General features: G+C 37.4%; 1 protein-coding gene across 2 annotated transcripts in view; it reads right to left on the bottom strand.

The window, feature by feature from the left end:
• Positions 1–1,899: 1,899 nt before the first annotated feature.
• The window catches only part of LOC112867758 (uncharacterized), a 36,124-nt gene continuing 23,886 nt past the window's right edge, over positions 1,900–14,137 (bottom strand). The window contains exons 16-19 of one of the 2 annotated variants that reach the window (XM_025930764.2): positions 13,784–13,863; positions 12,972–13,015; positions 5,572–5,651; positions 1,900–2,139 (exon numbers count right to left, since the gene is read on the bottom strand). In XM_025930764.2, the coding sequence (XP_025786549.1) occupies positions 2,017–2,139; positions 5,572–5,651; positions 12,972–13,015; positions 13,784–13,863 (327 nt within the window). In that variant the 3' untranslated portion in view covers positions 1,900–2,016. The remainder of the gene's footprint in view (positions 2,140–5,571; positions 5,652–12,971; positions 13,016–13,783; positions 13,864–14,137) is intronic. The other variant, XM_086714704.1, reaches the window with a different exon arrangement.

The raw sequence follows: 14,137 nt of genomic DNA, 5'->3' as shown, positions 1-14,137 counted from the left end.
CAAATATTCACAAAGCATTAAGCCTCCAAACTGCAATCTCTAAATATCATTTCCCTGGATGGGGCCTCCTTAGAAAAATGACTGGTTCTGGAGGTAAGGCAAGAAACACACAAACAGGATGGAACTTACCACACCAGAAAACAAAGAAGCTATCAAAAACTTCTAGGATCATGCACACAGAGAGACACTATGAATAAAACCTCATTGGCCATATATGGGACAATTTATACATCAGTAAGAATAATTGCAATAGTGTAAAACATAAAATATGCTTTAATTCAAGAATTCATAATGATAACTTAAAACAACAAGCCCACTGGTTGTCTTTGGAACATGCTTGGGAACCAACTCTTTGGCTTTCTGAACCTCAGGATAAGTAAATAATAGTGATAGAAAGTTTTCTGTTATAGGATTCCAGCTGACAAATGAATGATATGACTATATGACTATATTATTGTTTTGCAACTTACTGAGTCATTGGGTCTAAGTGATGATTGTCAGTGGCTATTGATATCACAAAAAGAGACAGCCAATATGTACTTCTTGGTGGAAGGGTACAACACTTGTCTTCTGATAGCAAGTATTTCTTCAAATAAATTGAAGCTTTATAGAAATATAGGGGGACAGAGCAACAAGTTAAACAATACCTCAGAGATGCAGTTAGCAAAATGCAGGCTCTGGGACACACTACAGAATAAATTATCTGCTTTCTTCAAAACAAAACAAAAAACTGAAAGGGAAAAAAAAATATATGTAGGTGGCTGTACTTGAAGATATCAAAAGAAACTCAAGAGATTTTGTCATCTAATTTGAATGTATAGTCCTTACTTAGATCCCAGTTCAAAAAAACAACTATAAAATAATAATAGCGGTGAAAATAACTTATAAAAATCCAAAAACTAGTTATTTGATTTGATGCATTAGGGAGTTGTTAATTTGTGTTAAGGTGATAATGGTACTGTATGCGTTTTAAATCATTAACATCTGGAGATGCATACAGAAATATTTGTAAATTAAATGAAACACAGTTGGGAACTTATTAAAAATACATGGGGATATAAAAATTATACCTCAATTAAAAGCAATAACTAGGAATGAGGGGAAGTGTGTAGGGATGAAGACGAAATACATTGATCAGGCATTGATGCCTAATTAAGAAGCTGGTGGGTAAATCAGATTCATTAAACTATTCTCTTTACTTTGGTTAATGTTTGAAATTTACCATCATATATGAAAAAGCTCTAGGAGAGCAGTTAAACTATGTTACTTATCTGATGTGCCCCACAATGCTGGGTACATACTATGTTTTAGATGAATACTCATAAAATCATTAAAAGATTGCCATAAGATTTTTTAGTTATTGAGCATAACTCATATGGATTACCATATTTTATTATTCCATTAAAGTTATTGATTAGAACAAAAATGATCACAAAGATGTTCCAAAGAATAGGTCCAGTTTATTTGGTTAAAAAAAAAAATTGCATACATAATCCTTTTTTTTGAAATGTGAGACTGTCATCAAAATGTCATCAAAATGTCATCAAAATGTCACCATATTTTATTATTCCATTAAAGTTATTGATTAGAACAAAAATGATCACAAAGATGTTCCAAAGAATAGGTCCAGTTTATTTGGTTAAAAAAAAAATTGCATACATAATCCTTTTTATGAAATGTGAGACTGTCATCAAAATGTAGATGGTCATTAAGAATTTATCAAATGGTGGGGCACCCAGGTGGCTCAGTCAGTTAAGCGTCCCACCTCAACTCAGGTCATGATCTCACAGTTTGTGAGTTCGAGTCCCGCATCGGGCTGTGTGCTGAAAGCTTAGAGCCTGCTTCGAATTCTGTCTCCCTCTCTCTCTGCTCCTCCCCTGCTCATGCTCTCTCTCTCTCTCTCTCCTTCAAAAATAAATAAAAACATTTAAAAAAAATTTTTTAAAGAATTTATCAAATGGATGATTCTATGTTGAGTTCAATGACAAAAGTATCCCTTCATTTCTTTAACCTAAATCAAGATGAGCAGCTAACTTTGAGGTCCTTGGCCCAAGAAGGAGTAGGTGAGGAGTAACCTGCTTTTTCAGCTGCAGAATGCTTCTGGAAAGGATGCCGAAGAACACGCTGGAGAAGATGGACCTGGCAAACAATTGAAGCACATAGATGCACATTTTCTTCCTCAGGACCTATCAATTTTCTAAATTCCCAGAATGACAAGGTTAAATTGAAATTTCTTTAAAAATGTTTAAACACTGTATGTTGTATTAAAATTTCAACTATACTTGTTACTTAAAATTTCTGTCATTCCACAGAAAGTTCCTTTAAGTACTAGTTTTGTGTTAAAACAGGAGAACAAATATGTACCCTCTCAAAAAGACCATATATATATATATATATGTATATATATATATATATACATATATATATGTATATGTATATACATATATATATATATCCACACACACATATACACATACATACATATATCCTGATAATTCAGCAATTCTTTCACAGAATTAAGAGAATTATAATTTTCTAAAATATTTACAAAAGGAAAATAGTGTCAGTGGTTTGCAGTCTTTCCAAAGCAAGGGCATGGATTCCAACTCATGCCACTTCCTCATTTGCACTTTGACCCATGGTAATAAACTGAGGCATCAAAAAACACACCTCTTTCAACAATAATTCTAGGATTTAAATGTTTCTTCTCATCCAGTTATGAAATAAATAAGTCGTGGAGATGTAATGTATAGCATGGTGACTAAAGTTAACAATAATACAGTATAGCAGTTGCTAAGAGAGTAGATTGGAAAAGACTTCATCACAAGAAAAAAAAATGTGTAACTATGTATGGTGATGGATGTTAACTGGACTTACTGTGGTCATCATTTTACAGTATATACAAATATTGAATCATCATGTCGTACACCTGAAAGTAATATAATGTTATATGTCAACCATACTTCAGTTAAAATATATTTTTGGTGCATTTCCTTTGGTACTTTTGGTGCATATCATTTCCTTGGGTGTTAATAAAGGAATGCTTAGATCTATTGATAGAAAAAGGTGCATGATTGTCTATACTAAGAAAGTACCAAGAGATCGAATAGAGGGTATTACTGTATTACTAATATTTAATAGGAAGACAGCATCATCATCAATATAGTGCTTTTAGAGCCCCTCTCAACTTCCCCCAGGGTTCTTTCTATACATACACTTTTACCAAAGTTAGTCTTATTTATGCCTATTCTACTCTCACTTGCTGGCTAAAAATCTCCCTGAATACATCTTTATACTTCTTCACTGCACCTTGCATAGAGTAGATTCTCAAGAAGTGTGTTTGATGCAAACAGGTAAACACAAGTTGTGTGTGTAAACGGTTACCCATATAAAGGTTTAACAAAATCTTTTTCCTTTCCTGCATGAGAATTTAACCCTGAATTAACTGTCTGGCTCTGTTCCCCTGGTAACTTGATGAGGTGGTATGACAACTATGTCACCATATAACATTGCTTATGACTGACAAGTAGCATCTGGATGGGAGAACTGTAAATGCCTGACAGCGTGTTTTGGGCTTTCTCTAGTGTGGTGACTCGGTATAAGGCAGGCCGCTCATGGGGACACTGGAGACTATGCCTATGCAGTTGTTACAAGAGATACTGGTTTCTATGGAGCATGAAGCTTTTAAGCCAGGGCTATCCCTGCGTCTTCCCAGTGTGGACCTCGTCTGTGCACACCTGAGCTTCACTGTCGTGCCGGGCTACTGGCATGGACTGAACTCCTGCAAATGAGGAGGCGATGCTGCCCTGCTGGTAAGCCATTTCTGTCATCTTTTTATTTAGTTAGTTCTTTTTTAGTTTTTTTCTTTAATGTTTATTTATTTATATTGAGACAGGTAGAGAGAGAGTGTGCACATGAGTGGGGGAGGGGGGAGAAAGAGAGGGAGAGAGAGAATCCCAAGCAGGCTCCATGCTGTCAACGCAGAGCCCCACATGGGGCTCCATCTCATGAATCGTGAGATCATAACCTGAGCTGAAATCAAGAGTTGGCCCCTCAACCAACTGAGCCACCCAGGCGCCCCCTGTTGTCCATCTTTCTGAGCTGAGTGGGGCTCTGTGCGGATGGCTCAGAGCCTGGAGCCTGCTTCAGATTCTGCGTCTCCCTTTCTCTCTGCCCCTTCCCCGCTCGCGCTCTCTCTCTCTCAAAAACAAACACTGAAAAAAAGAGATTTTAAAATATTTTCTAAAATGAAAACCTAGATCTTTCAAGCTAATTGAACTACTGAAATATAAAGTTAATGCAAGTTCCAAATTAGAAATAGCAAAAATAGTTTCTAAGGCCAGCCCTGATCAGTTGGTAGTGACCATGCACACTCTGTGGAGAGAATGATTCTGAGGGAAAGAAGGCAGGAGCATCCATAACACCTACTCCAGTGCAGCACAGAGTGACAGCATGAACACCAAGGCCATCCCCCTCCCCCCTTTTTTTTAACTTTTTAAAATGTTTATTTTATTTTTTAGAGAGAGAGAGAGTGCAAGCAGGGGAGGGGTAGAGAGAGAAGGAGACATAGAATCCGAAGCAGGCTCCAGGCTCTGAGCTGTCAGCACAGAGCCCAATGCAGGGTTCGAACACATGAGCTGCAAGATCACAACCTGAGCTGAAGTCGGATGCTCAACTGACTGAACCACCCAGACACCCCAAGGCTGTTCCTCTTCTAAAAAAAAAAATAATTATGTACATTGCTTTGTAAATAACTGATTGTGAAGTATTTGAAGCATACAACAAAGTATGCAGAACAATACAATGAACACTTGTTATCCTCCACTCAGCTTTAGAAATCAAATACTTCCAATATGACTGGAGCCCAATAGGAGTCTCCTTCCCTAATGCAAATTTCTTCCTTGCCTCCAAGTAACCACAGTCCAAAAATGGTATTTATCATCTTTATTCATTTTGTTACTTTTGTTATACACACATGCATCCCTAAGTGACATACAATTCTGCATGTTTTGCACTGTATTTAAGTGGTAATAAGCATGTGGTATATATTCCTTTGCCCCTTGCTTGTTTTGCTTAACATTACATGTGGGATTCATCCATGCAGATGCACATAGATCCAGTTCATTTATCTTCACTGTTGTCAGTATGAATTTAAGTGGACCCACATTGCTAGTGCGTTGGACACCCGGTAGAAGCAAAAGTAATTCCCTCTAGGGAGATGCACCCTTAAATCAGGCTTCCCTGGATTCCACAGATTGAAATCCAAAACTCCAAAACATAAACAAGAAGCAGCAGCATCAAACCCTCAGTAGTTTAAGTAATATAGATTTATGATATAAATGAATCTTTAAAATTTTAAATCCATTAAAGAATGGATTTTTTTTAATTTAAATTTTTTTATTTTAAAAAATGAAACAATGATTTACTGATAAAGAGAGACCAGGCAACAAGAAGGAAAAGCTGGTAGTGGCAGTGGTCTAGTTTCACGTGTCTGCAAACAAAGTAAGTGTGCTTAAAATATGATACACTTAAAATTAGTAAATATAAACTCAGGAGACTCACACACCGTACCTCTGAAAAATCATTCCTTTCTGCTTTTCGCACTGCGGATTCTGCCATCCAGTTCCTCAGCACATACCTAGGATTAACAGCTTCAGAGGGAAAAGCGTGTTTTGGAACAATAAATTACTAAGTCCGCAAAGGCGATATGAAATCTCCCCCAAAATTAGATAAGCTTTAAGAACTTTGCTGGAAGGCACAAATGAGAAGCAAAGATCAGCATCAGTCAATTCTGATTGTTTATAAACAATGTACAGTGTCTATTATGGTACAGAAAACACTTTTTTGAGCGCTATGAGCAGTACTGGGTTTGGCTTTTCTCTTCAGTGGTTCATCATTACTTTGGGATTTTTGCACCATTTTCAGTTCACTGAGTATTTTTTTTTTTTTTAACGTTTATTTATTTTGAGAGCGAGTGGGGGAGGGACAGAGAGAGAGGGACAGAGAGAGAGCATCCCAATCAGGCTCTGTAGGATCGGGCTGCTTCCTACAACCCTGAGAACATGACCTGAGCCAAAACCAAGAGTCACACACTTAACCGATTTAGGCGCCCCTCACTAAGCATTTTCTAAGGCTGGAGAAAGTAGTGAATGCATCTTCATTAGGCCCCACAGCCTGAGTGGAGGTGGGGGAGGAGAAGTTGCTACTTTTAACATCCTCAAGCTCAGAATTAAGGTCTGACTTAGTGGGACTGCTTAATGTTCATGCTGCCAAGAGCAAGGATGAAGGGTTACAGGAAGGCAAAATTCCTTATTAATTTACATTTTTGATAGTAACCACACATTTTTTCATATTAAAGGTAGTATAATGGCACATTTAAAAATTCCAGAAACTATGTCTTTATTGGAGATGAGCTTTTTCCAAAACAATTTATCAACTGAGTGGAGAGGGAGGATGCTTATCCCCACTGGCACAACAGAAATTCCGAGCAGACTCCAGAAATTACAATTTTGTGATTCTCAACAGTTTTCCAAACTACTTGAATGGTGGAAACATACAAATTCCCTTTCAACTTGGTTTTAAAGATCTGCCATGATATGACGGATAATCTAATAATATAAGTGCCTTGTGACCCAGCAATTCTCTAGGAATGTAGTCTATGAAAACAAATTAGAACCTAAAAAGTATTATTTACATTAAAGAAAACCAGAAACAATGTAAATACTTAATATTAGGGGAATGGTTAAGGAAAACACTGTATACCCTTCCTAAGAAATATTATCCAGCCATTAAAAACGTTACATTATAAAGAATGAAGTAGTAAGGAAAAATGCCTTATTTATTCTTGGTAAAAAAAAAAAAAAAATTATATATATATATATATATATATATATATATATATATATATATAATTATACCATAGTATGATTACCATCACATATTTCTCCTAATCAATACACATGAAAAAGACTAGAAGTAAATACATCAAAAAGTAAATAGTAACTATGTTTACAAATACAGGGGATCTTTTTTTAGTCTTTCTGCATTTCTCAATTTTAATGTTTTATTTTTGCAAGCAACAGAGAGAGAGAGAGAGAGAGAGTGAGCAGGGGAGGGAAGGGCAGAGAGAGGGGGAGACACAGAATCTGAGACAGGCTCCAGGCTCTGAGCTGTCAGCACAGAGCCCAACGCAGGGCTCGGACTCCTGAACCATGAGATCATGACCTGAACCGATGTCAGCCACTTAACCAACTGAGCCACCCAGGTATTTTTCAATTTTAAAGAATTCATACAGAACTCCTTTAAAAGAAAAACGTGTACACAAAAATATGTACAATCTTTAAACAAAAAGAAAACTAATGTGCAAGGGATGTTGTGGAAGTGCTTAGCTTAGGCAGAGGGAGAGAGGAAGCTTCCAATTAAAAGCTTGACAAATCTGGGGTGCGTGGGTGGCTCAGTCGGTTGAGCGTCCAACTTCAGCTCAGGTCATGATCTCACAGCTCGTGAGTTCAAGCCCCACATCAGGCTCTGTGCGACAGCTCAGACCCTGGAGCCTGATTCGGATTCTGTGTCTCCCTCTCTCTCTGTCTGTGTCTCTCTCCCACTCACATTCTGTCTCTGTCTCTCTCAAAAATAAATAAACATTAAAAAAAAATTTTAAGTTCGGCAAATTTGACACACATGTCATAGAAACCTGACAGTAAAATACTATTAAAACATACTGGGAATTTCAGCTACAAGCAGAAGTGCTTTGGACCAAGTTACAAATATGTAAACTACTTGAAAATCAGATAATTATAGATATTTATAAGATTCTTTGAGGAGTTATCTAATTCTGTACATTTTTATCTAGTTAGGAACTTTCTGTTGGTAGGTTCTTTCTTTTGGCAATAAAATGTTAAGCAGTGGGTTAATGAGGATTATGTCCACACACAAGCCCAGCCACAGTTACATGTAATGTGATAATCCCTGATCCACTAGAGTGTTGACTACGTAAGGGCAGGACTCAAATTCATGTTTGAAGTCTCATCTTTAAACAATGAGATGGTGCAAAGAAAGGGAATATAAGAGGGACTTAGTATATCTTTCTGAAAAGGTAAATTTAGCTGTCAAGAGAGTTAAGGCTATGTTTTACTGAGTACATCATAATACAAAGAAAGCATGCCATTGCTACCCTCAATTGGAAAAGATCAGTATATCCGAAAGACTCAATGTCCATAAAACACTGAGCACTTCAAATTACTAAGCTCAACTAATCGCTAACAGGCTGGCAATGAAACGGGAAAATGGTAACTCTATCATTTATCTAATTCAATAAAAATAAAAATAAATCTTATCCTCATAATTGTTAGTTATTAAGATAATTTAAGAGACAAATTATTTCAAATATAGCATCTTCCATTGTTCTTTCTTTTTTTGAGAGAGAGAGACAAAGTATGTGCATGCAGGGAAGAGGGGCAGAGAGAGAAAAAGAGAATCTTAAGCAGGCTCCACACTCAGTGCAGAGCCTGACACAAGGCTCAGTCCCACAACCCCAGGATCATGACCTGAGCCAAAATCAAGAGTTGGATGCTCAACTGACTGAGCCACCCAGGCACCCCATCTCTGTTTTTTTTAATGTCCAGGAAGAAGAATGAAGAAGGAATTTTTTCTTTATCCTAGTATCTACAAAAGGTCAGGTCTAAAATATTTACTTGAGGCCACAATTTACATTTATACCTGTGGACTAGGCCTACAGTTATATTTTATAATGAGGCTCAAACCCAGGATTTCAACATAGTTGGCCTTGAGCTCTACAGTAGCTGTGTTCTAAGGACAAATAAAGATTCTTCTGAGCCTGTGCCACAAATTCACTACTAGGCACAAAGAAAGCAGAATTACACTGATGCATTTTCAGAATTACAACCAAGTTAGTTTTATTTCAGAAACCCACTTGTATAATGCTGGAGCTATAATGGCTTGCCTAGATGCATAGTAAGGACAGTCATCAAAAGCATTTATTAAAGTTTTAATATGAGCTGGGCTGTGTGGGCACAGTGTGACATAAAAGAGAAGAGATCAATGTCCTCTGGTGGCTTAGGATCATAGAGTTATTTGGAGGTTTAAAAATAATAAATCTTGCAGAATTTAAAAAAAAAATTCTAAGACCTTTAAAACACTATTCTTTAGGGACGCCTGGGTGGCTCAATTGGTTAAGCGTCCGACTTCAGCTCAGGTCATGATATCATGGTTCATGAGTTCAAGCCCTGCATCGGGCTCTATGCTGACAGCTCAGAGCCTGGAGCTTGCTTCGGATTCTGTGTCTCCCTTTCTCTCTGCCCCTCTCCTGCTCACTCGCTCACACTCTCTCTCTCTCTCCCAAAAATACATATTAAAAAAAATTTTTTTTTAATTTTTAAATAAATAAAACACTCATCTTTGATGTTCCCATTGCTTGCAATTTGGAGCATTTACAAAAAAATTTTAAAGCAAACCTTCCCCTAATCTGTTAATTTTTTTAATATTTTGAAACAATATATAACAGCAATATATTTTTAGTCTTTTGGTTTCTAGAAAACATTAAGTCATCCCAGTTTTCCCAACAACCCTGTGACGAAGATACTTAATGTACTCTATACTAGTATTATAGCTGATGCTTATCGAGTACTTATTATGTGCCAACTACTATCTCGCTGAATTTGTGCAACAGCCTATGATGTAAATGCACTTTATAGGTGAGGAAACAAAAGAGGGGTCAACTAGATATAAATGTTTTTTTTGTTTTTTTTGTTTTTTTTTAAAGTTTTTTTTTTCAACGTTTATTTATTTTTGGGACAGAGAGAGACAGAGCATGAACGGGGGAGGGGCAGAGAGAGAGGGAGACACAGAATCGGAAACAGGCTCCAGGCTCCGAGCCATCAGCCCAGAGCCTGACGCGGGGCTCGAACTCACGGACCGCGAGATCGTGACCTGGCTGAAGTCGGACGCTTAACCGACTGCGCCACCCAGGCGCCCCTAGATATAAATGTTTTAAAACTGGATGGTCACGGTTGCACAATTTTTTAAATTAATAATTTATTTATTTTTTAATTTACATCCAAGTTAGCATATGGTGCAACAATGATTTCAGGAGTAGATTCCTTAATGCTCCTTACCCATTTAGCCCATCCCCCTTCCCACAACCCCTCCAGCAGCCCTCTGTTTGTTCTTTATATTTAAGAGTCTCTTATGTTTTGTCCCCCTCCCTGTTTTCTTTTTTATTTTTTTTTTTAATGTTTATTTTTGAGAGAGAGACAGACAGAGTGTGAGAAGGGGAGCGGCAGAGAGAGGGAGACATTAGAATCCAAAGCAGGCTTCGGGCTCTGAGCTGTCAGCACAGAGCCTGACGTGGGGCTTGAACCCACGAACCATGAGATCACGACCTGAGCTGAAGTCGGATGCTTAACTGACTCAGCCACACAGGTGTCCCATCCCCTTCCCTGTTTTTATATTATTTTTCCGTCCCTTCCCTTATGTTCATCTGTTTTGTATCTTAAAGTCCTCATATGAGTGAACTCATGATATTTGTCTTTCTCCAACTGACTAATTTCACTTAGCATAATAGCCTCTAGTTCCATCCACATTGTTGCAAATGACAAGATTTCACTCTTTTTGATTGCCAAATAATACTCCATTGTACATATATATACCACATCTTCTTTATCCATTCATCTGTTGATGGACATTTGGGCTCTTTCCATACTTTGGCTATTGTCGATAGTGCTGCTATAAACATTGGGGTGCATGTGCCCCTTTGAAACAGCATACCTGTATCCCTTGGATAAATACCTGGTAGAGTTGCACAATTTTTTAAATTTAATCTAAAAAAATCACGGTACACTTAAAATGAGTGAATTTTATGTAAATGATACCTCAGTAAGGCCCCTAAAAAGTATATATACACACCAGAAAGAGAAAAGGAGGGATGAAGGAATCAAATGACTTGCTTAATAACATGTAGGAAATAAATGGCCAAACCAGAGCTCGGGCACAGCAGGCCCACCTCTGGAGCCCATGCCATGCTATCTCTCTGAGGAAAATAAATTCAGGTCAAGACCATACATAGGAAGGAAGACTCCCTAAGGGAAATGAAGAATTGGACTTCACTACACAGGAGACTCTTCTTAGATGTTTTATTTCTTCACACCTATACAATTCTTTAATTCCACATCCCTGATACACATTGTTGCATGAATTTGTGCAATCAATTTCTTATATATTTGCATTTTCATATCAGTTAAGCATATAATAATAACATATGGAAGTGTGCCTTTAAAAACATAACTGAGCTATCATTATGAACTTTTATCATGCCTTTGCTCTTTGTGAAAATTTATCTTTTTCCCTTCCTTGAGAGCCCACTGTTCAGCACTTACTGTTTCTCTAACATAACTCAAAGCTGCAGCCTTGACTTCACTGAAATTTCTTTCATTTTATCATCTCATCCATCCTGTCATAACCAAACAAATCCAAATACTAAAGACTTCCACCACATGTTATTCTTTCAATTTCTTCTTTCTCTTGACTGCTGACTGTCCATATTCTGAGCTGGCTTATAAATTCTGTACAAACGCAGCAGTGGACAGAAGTGGAAACTAAATCCATGCTGGGCCTCAAATAGATCACTCACTTCTCTGTAAAAACTAAACTTGGTTTTATTTCTACAATAAGGTCTTGAGTTCAAGAAGCAATCTCATTCCCTAACCTCACATGGAATGTGAGCATCATCATTATTTCATTCACATGAATTGGCCACCCTGATGACACACACTAGCTCTATACAAGTCCTAAGTGAGGCAGGAGTGCTCAGGCACTCAGCTTAACTTCTTTGATCTTGTTAGACTCCATACCGCAAAAATAACTAACTTCCATTGTTTTCTTCACCAAACCAACCATGAAGTCACATGGTAAACTGAAATCAGTATTAGAGATGATTTATTTTCAGAGCTATCATTTGCTGGATGTGTATTATGGCCCCGGCACTGTGACTAGATACCTTACATATATTATTACGCTCCAATACTACGTCCCTGCAAAATATCCCCATTATACAACAACTAAGGACTTTTAAACTCAGAGAGTTAAGTATCTTTCAGTTCATACAGCTAAAAAGTCACAAGAGGAGATTCATCTGCCAGATCCCCAAACTCACCTTCTTTCATCATAACCGAAACTACCTTGTCTCTCCCCATCTTTTAAGACTGTATCTTATTGGGGCACCTAGATGGCTCAGTCACTTAAGCGTCCAACTTCAGCTCAGGTCATGATCTCTAGGTCTGTGAGTTCAAGCCTTGCTTTGGGCTCTGTGCTGACAGCTCAGAGCCTAGAACCTGCTTCAGATTCTGTGACTCCCTCTCTCTCTGCTCCTACCCTGCTCACACTCTGTCTCTCTCTCAAAATAAACAAATAAATAAATAAACATTTAAAAAAAAAAAAGACTATATTATTTTAGGAACGCTTGGGTGGCCCAGTCGGTTGAGCGTCCAACTCTTGATTTTGACTTAGGTCATGGTCTCATGGTCTTGGGATTGAGCTCTGCATTGGGCTCTGCACTGTGGGCATGGAGCCTGCTTGGGAATCTGTCTGTCTGTCTGTGTCTGTGTGTGTGTCTCTCTCTCCCTCTCTCTGCCCTTCCCACACTAGCACATGCATGATATGCCTCTCTCAAATAAAATTTTAAAAAGGACTATATGATTTTAACATCTGTATGCAAACTTATTAAAAGCAGAACTATTATACTGTGTGAAATGTCATTAGGCAAGCTCATAGATGACACTTCAACTCAACTAAAATACACTCAAGTAAAATTATCCTAGTTAACAACAAGCCAAAAATGCCAACACCAAAACCAAAAACAACCCCTCAGTTCCTCAAGTAATTACTTCCAGCTTTCAAAAGAATGTTGCTTTTATGTGATAATCCTTAAAATTGGAAAAATCAAAAGGCTTACTTACTTGTCATTCTTTTTCTTCTTTCAGAATCTGAATCGTTCATGTTACTAACAATGAATAAAACAAAGGACAAAATTAACCACTGTCTCCTTATATCATAGCTTTTTTTTCAAAAGGGTGGGAATTATTTCACAAGACAAATATTGGGAAAAAAACATTTAAAAATCACATTGCATCAGTGTCTGAAAGGAAGATAGAAAATACTGAGTTTGATTAAATAATATACAAAATACTACCTTGTTTAATTATTTTAGGTAATTCCAAGTCTTTTATTTTTACCAATTAAAAAATAGTTTTGTCTAAAAATCTAAATTTTCTGATACTTTTCCTTATCTTAAACATGGTTTTCTGAAAATAATTTAGCTTTTTCTTGATTAATCATGGTTGTCTTTATAAACAGCCTTCAGGGGCCATTAAACTGGGAAAAGCTATTTCTTCCTGTGGTTTTCCCGTCTCTCCGTTCAGGGGCCACTACCTACAATGTCTTTACTCCCAAGTAATTCACTGTGATTTATGAAACAAAGTAACTTGTCACAAGTGTAGAAGATGTGACAACTAAGAGGCATGGATGGAAACCTGAGAAGCTCTTCTCCAGAGCTTCAGGGCATGGGCTCCCAAGGAACTTGGGGAACAGTGTTATCAGAGTTGGGGTGAGCAGACAGGTGCTCTCTGCATGGGTGAGGTGTTGCTGTGGACGCCTAGGCAGGTGCAAAGTACTCAGCAGTAGAAGGAAATGTTGGAGAATTAAAGAAAGAGAGGCTTGATGGCTTGATACAACATTGCATCCTTTTTCAGAAATGGTTAGATTGCCTTACCTCTTCAGTCTCAGCAGGTACTGGGATACCCAGGCTGAAAAGAGCTTGTGCTTTGAAATCATATTCAGCGCCCAGAATTGCTAAATGAAAATACAATAATAGGCTGCTTAGTATATTAATATTGGTTCAGTTTATTTTAACTTCATATTACTTTAAATTATATTCCTTAATAATAACTTATCCAGATTTTTTAAGACATGCTATTTCAAGTAGAAGTAGTACTAAAAAAAGAATAATATTTTCTTTTTCTTGTTTTTTAACGTTTATTTATTTTTAGAGGAAAATACATGTGAGCAGGGGAGGAGCACAGAGAGAGGGAGAGAGAATCCCAAGCAGGCTCCATGCTATCAGCAC

This window comes from Puma concolor, chromosome B4 (assembly GCF_028749965.1).
Source record: "Puma concolor isolate L17-30 chromosome B4, mPumCon1.1.hap2, whole genome shotgun sequence".
In the NCBI taxonomy this organism is placed as follows: domain Eukaryota; kingdom Metazoa; phylum Chordata; class Mammalia; order Carnivora; family Felidae; genus Puma; species Puma concolor.
This window is presented reverse-complemented; position numbering and strand designations above follow the sequence as displayed.